Source organism: Cydia fagiglandana, chromosome 11 (genome assembly GCF_963556715.1).
Source record: "Cydia fagiglandana chromosome 11, ilCydFagi1.1, whole genome shotgun sequence".
NCBI classification, from domain to species: Eukaryota; Metazoa; Arthropoda; class Insecta; order Lepidoptera; family Tortricidae; genus Cydia; species Cydia fagiglandana.
The window spans coordinates 4,709,690-4,722,118 of NC_085942.1; the positions used below are offsets into that span (position 1 = coordinate 4,709,690).

Here is a 12,429-nt window from a genome sequence, read left to right on the forward strand (position 1 = left end):
ATTTGACCGATGATTATATAAGAATGACGTTTAGATTATACATTTATTCTCAAAGTTACATTGTGTTTGCGAATGTTAACATCTAAAATATTTGTGTATTTCAATTACAAAAAAAAACTGACATTTCATTGTGACTACAAACTTTTTTCTAGTTATATAGAAAATCTAGTCAGTGTGTAAAGATTTAATGATAAGTAAACAAAGTAATTGTACGAGTATATAGTTCAACTTTATTGGTTATAAGTGCACCATTATTATTTATTACCTCGCAATAATTTATAGCTGATACTCAACATTGCAATATGGATATTTGGAAATGGTTAATAGCAACATGTTTTGTAGTGTTTTCGTTAGATTCAGTGAACACGATAGAGTACATTGGAGAAAAAGGCGGAGCGCCGAATCCTCATGCGTTTGTTAAATATTGTAAGTATTTTATTAAAGTTTTTTTCGGTATTTATGGCGTATAGTATCAGTACCTAAACTAGAAAGTAATACATTTACGTCAAACCAAACCAGTTAATTACAAAGAAGACATGGATGAGATTACATAGATGAGATGGACGTTAAAAAGGACTCCCACTCAGCGTAATAGTAGACCATTCTTTAATTTCTGCTTAAAAACAGATATGACTCGATACTTATATGACAAGGAAGCGTAGGGATGAACGTATGGCCACGCTTCGGGCGGACAGAATAACGTCAGAGACAAACGCCACATTGTAGGCTATCATGAACTGGGACCAAGACAGAGCGACTTATAGAGCACTGGTCAAGAGTGTCCACATTCGTCATGTTCCTCAGCCATGAGGATATGACAAGGAAGAAGACTTATATAGAAATTGGCGGAGATGAGCGGAGTTGAGAGGAGACGTGATCCCTAGTGTGATTTCTCCAGCTGTCCTCTCACCTCCACCTCAAAGAAAAGGCACCTTATTTAAACAGGATTTTGCAAATATTTTTAATAGAACTAACTGTAGGTCCACCCTGTAGGTCAACCACTTATTTGGTGCGTTGTTCTGTCCGCTCGTTTTGATGATGAGTGCACATGCCAATGCCAAGACCAGGGAATGTTGACAACCCCTTTTATTATTATTTTACTTGTGCCAATCCAATTTTACAGTTGGAAGCTATACCTAAAGAACAGTAAGATGACGGTTTTCATTTACCAAAGTCTAAGTGTAAACAGCAGTAAATAGTATCCAACCTATAAAACAATTTTCGTTTTTCCAGGTGGAATGTCCTTGGAACCCACAAAAGTTACTCCAAGAACCCTAAGGAAACTGTATCTATCCGTCATGGGCAAGGATGGTGTCGTAACGCCTTACAACTACTACAATGTCACAGACATGCTCGACCACCCTGACATAGACTTCACAAAGAACAAAACCTACGTTTATGTCGGATCGTATATGGACCCGACTACGCATCCTTATGGGGAGACTATGTCAAAGCTCTATGTCTCACTGGGTTATAATGCGCTGATTTTGAATTATATGGATATACACTGGAAGAATTTTCCGTTGTAAGTATGAGGCACATTTTAATATTGTTAATAATAGTAGAAGTGCAAAAGGACCTTAGCGAACTCGGCGCTGTCGACTGGTCAGAAACGGCTTTGGACAGAGAAACTTGGCATTCTTTGGTGTTGGAAGCATAGGTCCACTTCGGGTCTTAGTGCCACAGCAGTAAGTAAGTTAATAAAAGCCCGTCTATGAAAACCCTGCACCGACTTATGACAAAATGTGCCACTATGAACTTCAACTTATTTGCATAGCAAAAGCATAACAATCACTGTGGACACTTTTGTTTGCGAAGTTGAAGAAAAATTAAGGTAAACGGATTATAACCTAGCCTAGGTGACAATCACTTGTGCGACGACACGAAACGCTTTGTGTCTCTCCATCACTCTTCTATATTAGTGCAACAGTGGCGGTTACGTTTCGTTCGCTACGAAGCGTAAACGATTGGTAATGGATATGAGCATTACTACGACTTAACACAGTATAAGAAAGCTTTGTATTGAAACTATTGTATTTGGTTGAAACTATTAGAGTCAGCACTAACTTTGTATTAAAATACTTATATTTTTACAGTCCTGTCGCCGCCAAGCTCATGCGTTCTGTCAGCAAATACGCCGGCGAAATGCTGGCCAACCTAACCGCTGTCGGCTTGGACCCAAAAAGACTAGAACTAGTTGGCTGGGGCTTCGGTGCTCAGACCATGGGCCTCGTCGCTAAGAACTACAGAGAAATCACCGGGAAAAACATCTCTATGCTCATCGCTTTGGATCCAGCTGGACCCTGCTTTAGGACGCTAGGACCAGCAGATAGATTAGACCCGTCTGACGCTGACTTCGTTCTAAGCATAGTTACAAACATGGACGGCCAAGGAATAGCCACACCTCTCGGACATGTGACATTTTACCTCAATGGCGGGGAATACCAGCCTGCCGATATCTGGTTTGTGCCATGCGATGTCGTTTGCAGTCATGTAAAAGCATACTTCTTCTGGTTAGCTGCTTTGCTCAACCCAAAGTCGTTCATTGGAATGAAGTGTGATACGATACAGCAGGCAAGACAGCACGAATGCTACGACAGAAAGCCTATGGTCACAAATACGATGGATATGAGAGTAAATAAGAAGAAAACGGGAATATTTTATTTAGCGACTGCTAATAGATATCCGTATTGTATGGGGAAAAGGGGCTTGAAGAAAGAGGAAAACATGGTTATGCGTCACCTGTCGATGCTAAATGAAGAAGATGTTTTGACAATATAGATTAAGATAGTTCTGTTTATATTTTATGTCCCAGATACTTACAAACTTAGAATAAAGGGGCCCACAGATTTCGCCGGACGATATCAGCCTGTCAGTTGTTCGGTGCTGTCAAATGCGTTTAACTGGCAGGCCGAGTCGATATCGTCTGGCGGACTGATAATCAGTGAGCCCCTTTAGATTTAGATTTTCTAATTGCACTTCGATTAAACTACTACCCAATCCAAGGCCTAGATGATGATGAGATTGGATTCACTTCACCAGCGTAAGCGAGCATGTAGGTATCTGTGTGTGTTGGATACAAAAAATTGAGTACCATGTGTAATTTGCAGGGCTTAAATGTTTAGTGACGATCACGTCAAACCATAGGCTGATTTCAAATACATTTTTTTTGTAAACCAGCGGTCGGCAAGCTTTTAGCAGCCAAGGGCCACATAACAGTTAACGAAGTGGACGCGGGCCGCACTTTGTTAATATTTATGACTTTAACAGGCAGTGTCATTTGTCAATATTACATACAAAATAGCCAGGGAGGCTGGCGGGCCGCAAGTGAGAGGTTCGGCCCGCGGGCCGCTGGTTGCCGACCGCTGTTGTAAACAATCCCCCCTAACCATTTCTATAGTTAAACGATATCGTAACTTATGAGCCAACAGGAGTGGTAATTTCTCTATCCAAAGGTACTCCTCGTTTTCCTCCGTGATTTTTGAAGCTAGAGCAATGATTTTTTCAACACATAATATTATCAATATCTGTGTCGGACCGTTTTGCTTTTTTTTATATTTTTGTTTTTTAAGGCGCTAGAGCCCTTCAAAAATGGCCAAAATGGCCTAATTGACTATGCCGCAATGAGAGGCGTGGCATTCAAAACTGATATCAATTAGCCAAAAAAGCAAAACGGTCCGACACAGATAATTTCATAATCATTTAGATTTCCAAATTTGGTTACGATTGGTTAAGTTTTGGAGGAGGAAACAGAGGAGTACGAAACCTCGATTTATTACTAATTACCCTGTACATAAACATAATTAATATAATATAGGTTAATTGCACTCAACAGACTAATTTTTGTACCAATCCCAGATACCATCCTAAAAAAAAATCCGAATTTTGGTTTAAGGTACATTTTAAATTTATATGCAACGGTAAATATAGAGCGGTGTTCAGATTTCAAAATCTATTATGGTTTTGATATGATATGATAACATCGTAGATTGTACCAAATTGTACTTCCTAATGGTCCATCATTCGAACGATAGTGCTGCTCACGCCAAACCAACCATTTTAAGAAATTATTAAGTCATTTTACTGTAGTATAAATAGAGTACTATTATATTTCAGACTATTGTAGATAATGTAAATTCATTTTCAAAAAGTAATACTTACGATCATCTTTGACCTCAAACGTTGACGTTAAACGCAAGAAACTTGACACGTGTAACCTAGGCTTGTCAACATACATTGTCTTAAAAAATATGGTTGTCGTAAAGTCGGTTTACGGACGATAATTTTGCGTGATAACGTCATAAGAAAACGTGGCCATAACGTTACCATGGAGATTTGTCCACAACGTTACCATGGAGATATGTCCACAACGTGACACTTTGTCGTGCATGCTACCGGTTTTCATCAATTTATGAAATGAAAAATATTTATTTCGAGCAACTATGGACTCATACAGATTTGTTAGTAGACTTACGTTCCTAATGTTAGTACCTAATTAACTATTACAATATATATACACTGCTGGGAACATGCATTTCGCAGCAGTATCTCATATACGGGCAGTCAAGTCTGTCCGCTATCACACACAGGTTAGGGTTGGGGCTGGCCCGCACCCGGCGCACCAGGGATGTGCATCGTTTGCGCATAGTCGCATAAAAGCAGTCCACGTTTATAAGACGTTATCACGTCAAAAACATAATGCCTTTTATCTGATGTTCAAAGGTCACTGTAAGCACAGTTATCAATTGTCTTTATAAAATAAAAGGTATAATAACTGAACACTTTCTTTTTGTGGTTTATTACTATTGTTTTAATGACCTTCAATAAACTTGCATATTATCTTGAAAACATCATCACTTCTTCAGACCCGCAATACGTCAATAGCATTAAGGTCACTTATGTGGTTTAAAATTACCGCGCCGCTCCTCTTCAACCCTTTCTTACCCAAATAATACGGGTATTTAGGACTCGTTGCCAAGTAATAAATACCCGGCTTGCTTCCATCCGTATATAGATCCAGAGTGTTCGTAACCATTGGCTTCCTCTCAAAACAGTTGTGGTCTCTCGCTTGCTGTAGAGAATCACATTGCATCATGATGAACTGGCCAGGGCTGTCTAACGCCGCAATCCATATAAAGAACGCTTGCAAGTGACTGCATACGTTATCGCACATATACATCGAAACAACGCCAGGTTGATACTCCCCTCCGTTCACATACACTGATACATGACCGTGTGGTATACTTGAGCCATATCCTCCACTATTCGATGCCACGTGAAGGACAAAATCGGCATCGGAGGGGTCTAATCTATCCTCTGGTCCAAGGTGTCTGACGCAGGGTCCAGTAGGGTCGAGAGCGGTGAGCTTTGAGATGTTTCTGCCAGTAATTTGTTGGAAGCTCTTGGCTACGAAGGCCATGGACACGCCACCAAGGCTGAGGCCAACCAGCTCCAGTTTTTTCGGTTCGAGGCCGACCGTAGTCAGGTTGGCTAGCAATCCGGCGACGTGCTTGCCAACTGGACACATCAAGCGTACCACGCTAAAATCGTAATGACAATTAAATTACCAATGGTTGCTACCAAAATCGGTCTACATAATTTAATTCCACATACGGGTCTACCGCGATATAATTTCGTTGTTATTCATCATCATTGGCTGTGTGAGAGATGATATGAAACGAATGCAAGTGAATGATGAAATGACGGGCGACAGAGAGGTGTGGAAGAGAAAGACATGCTGCGCCGACCCCAAGTGAATGGGACAAGGGCAAGAGAATGATGATGATTTATCATCATTGGCCTTTACATCTTCTTCAGGTGTTTATTACAGCTGCTGTGCATTCCGACAGTCGCATCTTTTCTGGTGACTGAACAAACCGATGCTCTGCACTGCTTCTGTGCTTCATTGTTATTAAGTACCTTAAATTCCGACGTTTCAGCTGAGTTGCACCAGGTGTGGTCACGGAAAGACTGACGTCCCAGCAAATGTTAACGGAGATATAAATGAAACACCACTAAACTATAACTTAGTTATACCAGAACGTTTATAAAAACGGCGGAATTTAAGGTACCTAAAAACAATGAAATTAGGTATATCGCGGTAGACCCGTTTGTGTAATTAAATATGTGTACAAAACGCGAGGGTCAGTCTACATAAGTACTTTTAATTTTGCAAGTGTGTGGATGTATGGTAATATTTTTAATAGATAGGAGAAGATGAGTTAGTTAAGTTCGTATTAGGTTGATATTCCACCTGTCCAATATCTTGGTCCCATGTGCATTGCGTCTCACTCTCTCACTAAGCAAAATGTGAGACATTGGACAAAAAATTTGGGCATTCTACAAGATTGGACCTACTTACAAAAGTCGCAAGAGACAGGGTAGAATGTAAGAGTAGATCATAAAAATAGAACCAGAAAAATACTAAAATGGTGGGTATGAGAAAATATGTAAGTAGTACTTGAGAAGTACCTACATATTACGGGAGAAGTCACCCGGTCGATTAAGCATTAAGTATCGAGTCACTAACTAACTGCCGGATTCGAACTTTAAGATACGTCAATTAATAGATCTGCAAACGATATGGATTAGATATGTCAGTGTCAAAAGTGACGTATTTGTTTGACGCAACGTCAGATTTGACATTGACATATCTAATCCATATCGTTTCCAGATCTATTAATTGACGTATCTTAAAGTTCGAATCGGGCCGTATGAATAATATACCTATGTTTTATAAAATGCGTGTTTTATAAATTTCATTAATATCATTTGGTGATCTTAACAAAAATTAAAACAAATAAATAGAAGAAATTATAATACTTTATAATAAAAGCCAGCGCTCAAAGATGGACATTCACCTGCAATTGTATGTTACTCTTCGAAGGCTGCAAAATTATATGACAAGCTCTTATGGCTACAAATAAGATCGTGTCAGATATCGTGGCGGCCTTTGTTGTGTAGCATAATTCTTTTTGCAGCAGGACTATTATGGATGGCTTTATCCACGTGACAAAATATCCATCACTTTTTAACAGAGCGCGATTGAAAGTGACGGATACAGTTTTATCACGCTGTCACGTAGACAAGAACGACCATCATATCCGTACAGGACTGGACAGAACAAAAGCTTTCGTAAATACCGGGTGTGGCCTGTAACTCGAGCAAATAATTTTTGCTCATATTACAGGCCACACCCGGTATAACATAGAAATAGTATTTTAATACTTACACGGGGAATATATTTGTGGTGAAGTGTACATATTCCAAAATTAACACGTTGTACCCTAATCTCTTATACAGCATCATCAAAATCCTTCCAACAGGCAACGCAGTATATTCTAAATATCCAGGACAATACACGATCGTCTTTCGTCTAAGGTCCATATTAGGGTCCTTGACCAGGGTTTGTATGTTTCGGTAGTTGTAAGAGGTCCATTTGGAGAATAAAATCGGACCTCCATCGAAAACTGCGATTTTTATTTTACCTAAACTTTTTGGTTTGATTTCGGCGGGCTTTTCTACACCAGGACCTGTGAATAAAATGTTGAAAGATCAAAATTGATAATTGTGAGAAAATATGGGGATAGACTAACGCTCATCAGAGTCCATTTTATGTTAAAAATAATTACCTGAACCAAATGATATCATACCAATAAGTTACAGTCATATTTCACAATAGCTATACATTTTCCGAATTACGGGGCCTTGAATGTTTTGGCGAGAGTCATCGGTTAGGCATAATTTCACTAAAGGTGACAGTCCATTTCCAACGACAGCTGCACTACTGTTCATATTACTATGGAAATTGACAACAACACCAACGCGTTCAGTACCAGTAGTGCAGCTGCGGTCAGAAATGGAATATTACCATTACTTGAAACTTTTGAAGTATTACAGCTTTGCATCTATACTATGCATAATTGTGACCGCTATTACCAAGACACAAGGTCTCATTTTGATTTAAAAAAATATTGAACGACCACCATTCCTTCGATCAACTATAGTTGACACCCGTACTGCAGCGATGTTGCCTTAGGTACTGGCAACTCTGGTTGACACTCGTAGGTAAAGGGTTAAAATTTGTCCAAAACTTTCAGTGATTTTTCTAAATGATGGTTGGATGGTGTTAGAATAGAAACTTAGTTTAGGGGGTAATATAATACTATAATACTTACAAATGGACATGAAATTTTGTGCGTAACCCTCGCTGGTTTCATTATATTCAACCGCAGTCACCATAGCATACATCAAATGCATCAACACAACACATATCACTTTAGTTCTATCTAAAATCTCCATTTTTTAAATGTAGGCCTTATACTACTTTATAATTTGCGCTTAAAACATCTACGTGCGTATGTGCGAATATGTGCTAATCCTGTGAACTTGTAATATCATTGTACCGGAAATATTTGCTCACTTATACTATAGTGTAAGATTCATTAAAATTACTAATTATTAGAAACAGATTTAATGAAATAAAGAGTTGAATAATCATTGGTAATCTATAATTTAATAAATTTAAAAGTAACGTGATTGATAGTTGACCTTTGTAAATAGAAGGTAGTTGGAAGAAAGAATAAAAGACGACTGGCATGGCGGTTAACGGGCATTCGGTTACGGGCAGAGGTGAAGGGAGGACGATTGTGAAGTGAGAGGATTGGAGATTGAACTGTAACGGAATATTGTGATCAAGAAATATATTGCTGTTATGAAAGAAGGAATTTTTATTATACATCAGAAGTGGTAAGTACCTACAAGTCACTATGGTATTCCTGATATTAATATTAGAACTGATTGAGTTAAATTTTAATTACCCAATTAATTTGTTACAATAGTAACAGTGGTGTAAAATTATTATGATTATATACCTATACATATATTAGTAACACTTATATTGGTTGTTGTTTAGTTGAAATTAATTATCATTTCATATTTCCTATGTTAGGAAGTTTATGTTTAACGGGCGCTTAGAAACAAAGACACCGTTAATTTTATCAAGAACAAAATAATTGGGTAAACCCATTTCGGCCTATTCGTTCACTCGAGAGCAATTATACTGCAAGTTTTCTCTTCAAGACCAACAGTTAGGTTTTTTTTAGTGTTTGCTGTAATGCCTATCCATAATATAATTAAAGCATTCGTTACATCGCGGGTAGCGTGAAACCTTTGGAACACCGTTTTATTTTGAATAGTTCGGATACGTTTATGATTATTTACAGATGTAGATCGAATTCTTTTAGTCTATGTATGTACCGCTTATTTGGTTACAACTTTTACCATATTTTCAATATATCACTTATCAATACGTCAGTATTATATAGCGGGGTTAAGTGTTTTCCGTTTCTGGATTTGGGTCCGTGCCGGATACTGGAACCGTGCCGGATGCATACCTGATTTGTGCCGGACGAGTTCCGGATCCATGCTGGATTCGTACCGGATCCGTCCCGGACTGGTGCCGGATCCGTGCCGGATTGGTACCGGATCTGTGCCGGATTGGTATCGGATCAGTGCCGGATCCCGAATTTGTTCTAGATTCCTTTTCTGTACCAGTTCTAGAATTTTCTCGTTTCGAAAAGCCTGTGTTCCGGATCCGTACCGGGATAGGGATCTGTTTTAAACGTCCCGCATTTAGACCCCGGAAGCAGTAAATAAATAAATAAAACAGTTGAATTTAGCTTAATAAGAACAATTTATATTTGTCTACTATTAACAACCCAAAGATTTAGAACTCTTCCATTGCTGGTGTTGTTTTCGAGTTCCAGACTATGGACCATGAGAAAAAAAAAAAACATCCAGGCGGCGCTCGAAAACTCCTGAGCGTGACCGAAAATCGAAATCTGATGATGGACAAGAACGTCGAAGCCGAAGTCGCAGGGAACAACAGGCGGAGTCGCAACCGGCGAAGCCGCAGCAGCGGCAGACACGGCCGAGGCAATGAGAGATGGCTTCGAAGATCAACACGGAAGGACAACGGCCAGGATCGCTTTCACGTGGAAGCCGCACAGGACAGGAACGGATGGCTTGTATATCTTTGTCGTCTTCAGTTGTAGATTTTAATAGATGTCGTTTATTGCTTAAACTGCGAATATTTTGGTACAGTATCCTTGGTTTTAAGAAGTTCGTTGCAAAGCTCTGCTGATTGCTGTTGATCAATTCGTCAATTGTGGTTGGTGCAACTGACGCTTAAGTGGCAAGTAAATAACGATATGATGAAAATACCTACATATGATGATAAGTATAATATTATCGAATTATAAAATTTCTGGATTATTTTAATTAATGAGTTACGGATTAATGAGTTACGGAGTAATGAGTTACGGATTAATGAGTTACGGATTAATGAGTTACGGATTAATGAGTTACGGACTAATGAGTTACGGACTAATGAGTTACGGACTAATGAGTTACGGACTAGTGAGTTACGCATTAGTGAGTTACTGGATTGATCAGTTACTGGATTGATCAGTTACTGGATTGATCAGTTACTGGATTAATCAGGTACTGGATTACTGGATTAAGCAGTTAATGGATTATAGAGTTAATGGATTATAGAGTTAATGGATTATAGAGTTAATGGATTATAGAGTTAATGGATTATAGAGTTAATGGATTATAGAGTTAATGGATTATAGAGTTATTGGATTATCGAGTTATTGGATTATTCAGTTGAGTTATTGGATTATTGAGTTGAGTTTTATTGAGTTGAGTTATTGGATTATTGAGTTGAGTTTTATTGAGTTGAGTTTTATTGAGTTGAGTTTTATTGAGTTGAGTTTTATTGAGTTGAGTTTTATTGAGTTGAGTTTTATTGAGTTGAGTTTTATTGAGTTGAGTTTTATTGAGTTGAGTTATTGGATTATTGAGTTGAGTTATTGGATTATTGAGTTGAGTTATTGGATTATTGAGTTGAGTTATTGGATTATTGAGTTGAGTTATTGGATTATTGAGTTGAGTTATTGGATTATTGAGTTGAGTTATTGGATTATTGAGTTGAGTTATTGGATTATTTAGTTGAGTTATTGGATTATTCAGTTGAGTTATTGGATTTATTCAGTTGAGTTATTGAATTATTCAGTTGAGTTATTGGATTATTTAGTTGAGTTATTTGATTATTGAGTTGAGTATAGGATTATTTAGTTGAGCTATTGGATTATTTAGTTGAGTTATTAGAGTATTTAGTTGAGTTATTGGAGTATTTAGTTGAGTTATTGGATTATTGAGTTATTGGACTATTGAGTTATTGGATTATTGAGTTATTGGATTATTGGATTATTGAGTTATTGGGTTATTGGGTTATTGGGTTATTGGATTATTGGATTATTGGATTATTGGATCATTGGTTCATTGGATCATTGGATCATTGGATCATTGGATCATTGGATCATTGCATTATTGGATTATTGAATTATTGAATTATTGAATTATTGAATTATTGAATTATTGAATTATTGAATTATTGAATTATTGAATTATTGAATTATTGAATTATTGATTATTGAGTTATTGGATTATTGAGTTATTGGACTATTGAGTTATTGGATTATTGAGTTATTGGATTATTGAGTTATTGGATTATTGAGTTATTGGGTTATTGGGTTATTGGATTATTGGATTATTGGATTATTGGATTATTGGATTATTGGATTATTGGATTATTGGATTATTGGTTCATTGGATCATTGGTTCATTGGATTATTGGTTCATTGGATCATTGGATAATTGGATCATTGGATCATTGGATCATTGGATCATTGGATCATTGGATTATTGGATTATTGAATTATTGGATTATTGAATTATTGGATTATTTAATTAATGGATTATTGAATTATTGCATTATTGGATTGTTGAATTATTGGATTATTGAATTAAAGAATTATTGGATTATTGAATTAAAGAATTATTGGATTATTGAATTAAAGAATTATTGGATTATTGAATTAAAGAATTATTGGATTATTGAATTAAAGAATTATTGGATTATTGAATTAAAGAGTTAAAGAATTATTGGATTATTGAATTAAAGTATTAAAGAATTATTGGATTATTGAATTAGAGTTAAAGAATTATTGGATTATTGAATTAAAGAATTAAAGAATTATTGGATTATTGAATTAAAGAATTATTTGATTATTTAATTAAAGAATTATTTGATTATTTAATTAAAGAATTAAAGAATTATTGGATTATTGAATTAAAGAATTAAAGAATTATTGGATTATTGAATTAAAGAATTATTGGATTATTGGATTATTGAATTAAAGAATTATTGGATTATTGAATTAAAGAATTATTGGATTATTGAATTAAAGAATTATTGGATTATTGGATTAAAGAATTATTGGATTATTGAATTAAAGAATTATTGGATTATTGAATTATAGAATTATTGGATTATTGAATTAAAGAATTATTGGATTATTG

At 36.6% G+C, this 12,429-nt stretch overlaps 2 protein-coding genes across 2 annotated transcripts; one reads left to right on the forward strand and one right to left on the reverse strand.

Annotated features, from left to right (window-relative positions):
• The first annotated feature begins 261 nt into the window (after positions 1-261).
• On the forward strand, positions 262-2,784 carry LOC134668505 (lipase member H-like). Its single transcript, XM_063525951.1, has 3 exons — positions 262-426; positions 1,234-1,525; positions 2,097-2,784. Exons 1-3 carry the CDS (start codon positions 303-305, stop codon positions 2,779-2,781), a joined length of 1,101 nt encoding a protein of 366 aa, XP_063382021.1. The 5' UTR covers positions 262-302; the 3' UTR covers positions 2,782-2,784.
• Positions 2,785-4,861: 2,077 nt separating this feature from the next.
• On the reverse strand, positions 4,862-8,301 carry LOC134668648 (phospholipase A1 member A-like). The gene is made up of 3 exons (XM_063526088.1): positions 8,178-8,301; positions 7,232-7,532; positions 4,862-5,540 (listed from the first exon to the last, which is right to left on the reverse strand). Exons 1-3 carry the CDS (start codon positions 8,299-8,301, stop codon positions 4,862-4,864), a joined length of 1,104 nt encoding a protein of 367 aa, XP_063382158.1.
• Positions 8,302-12,429: the final 4,128 nt, after the last annotated feature.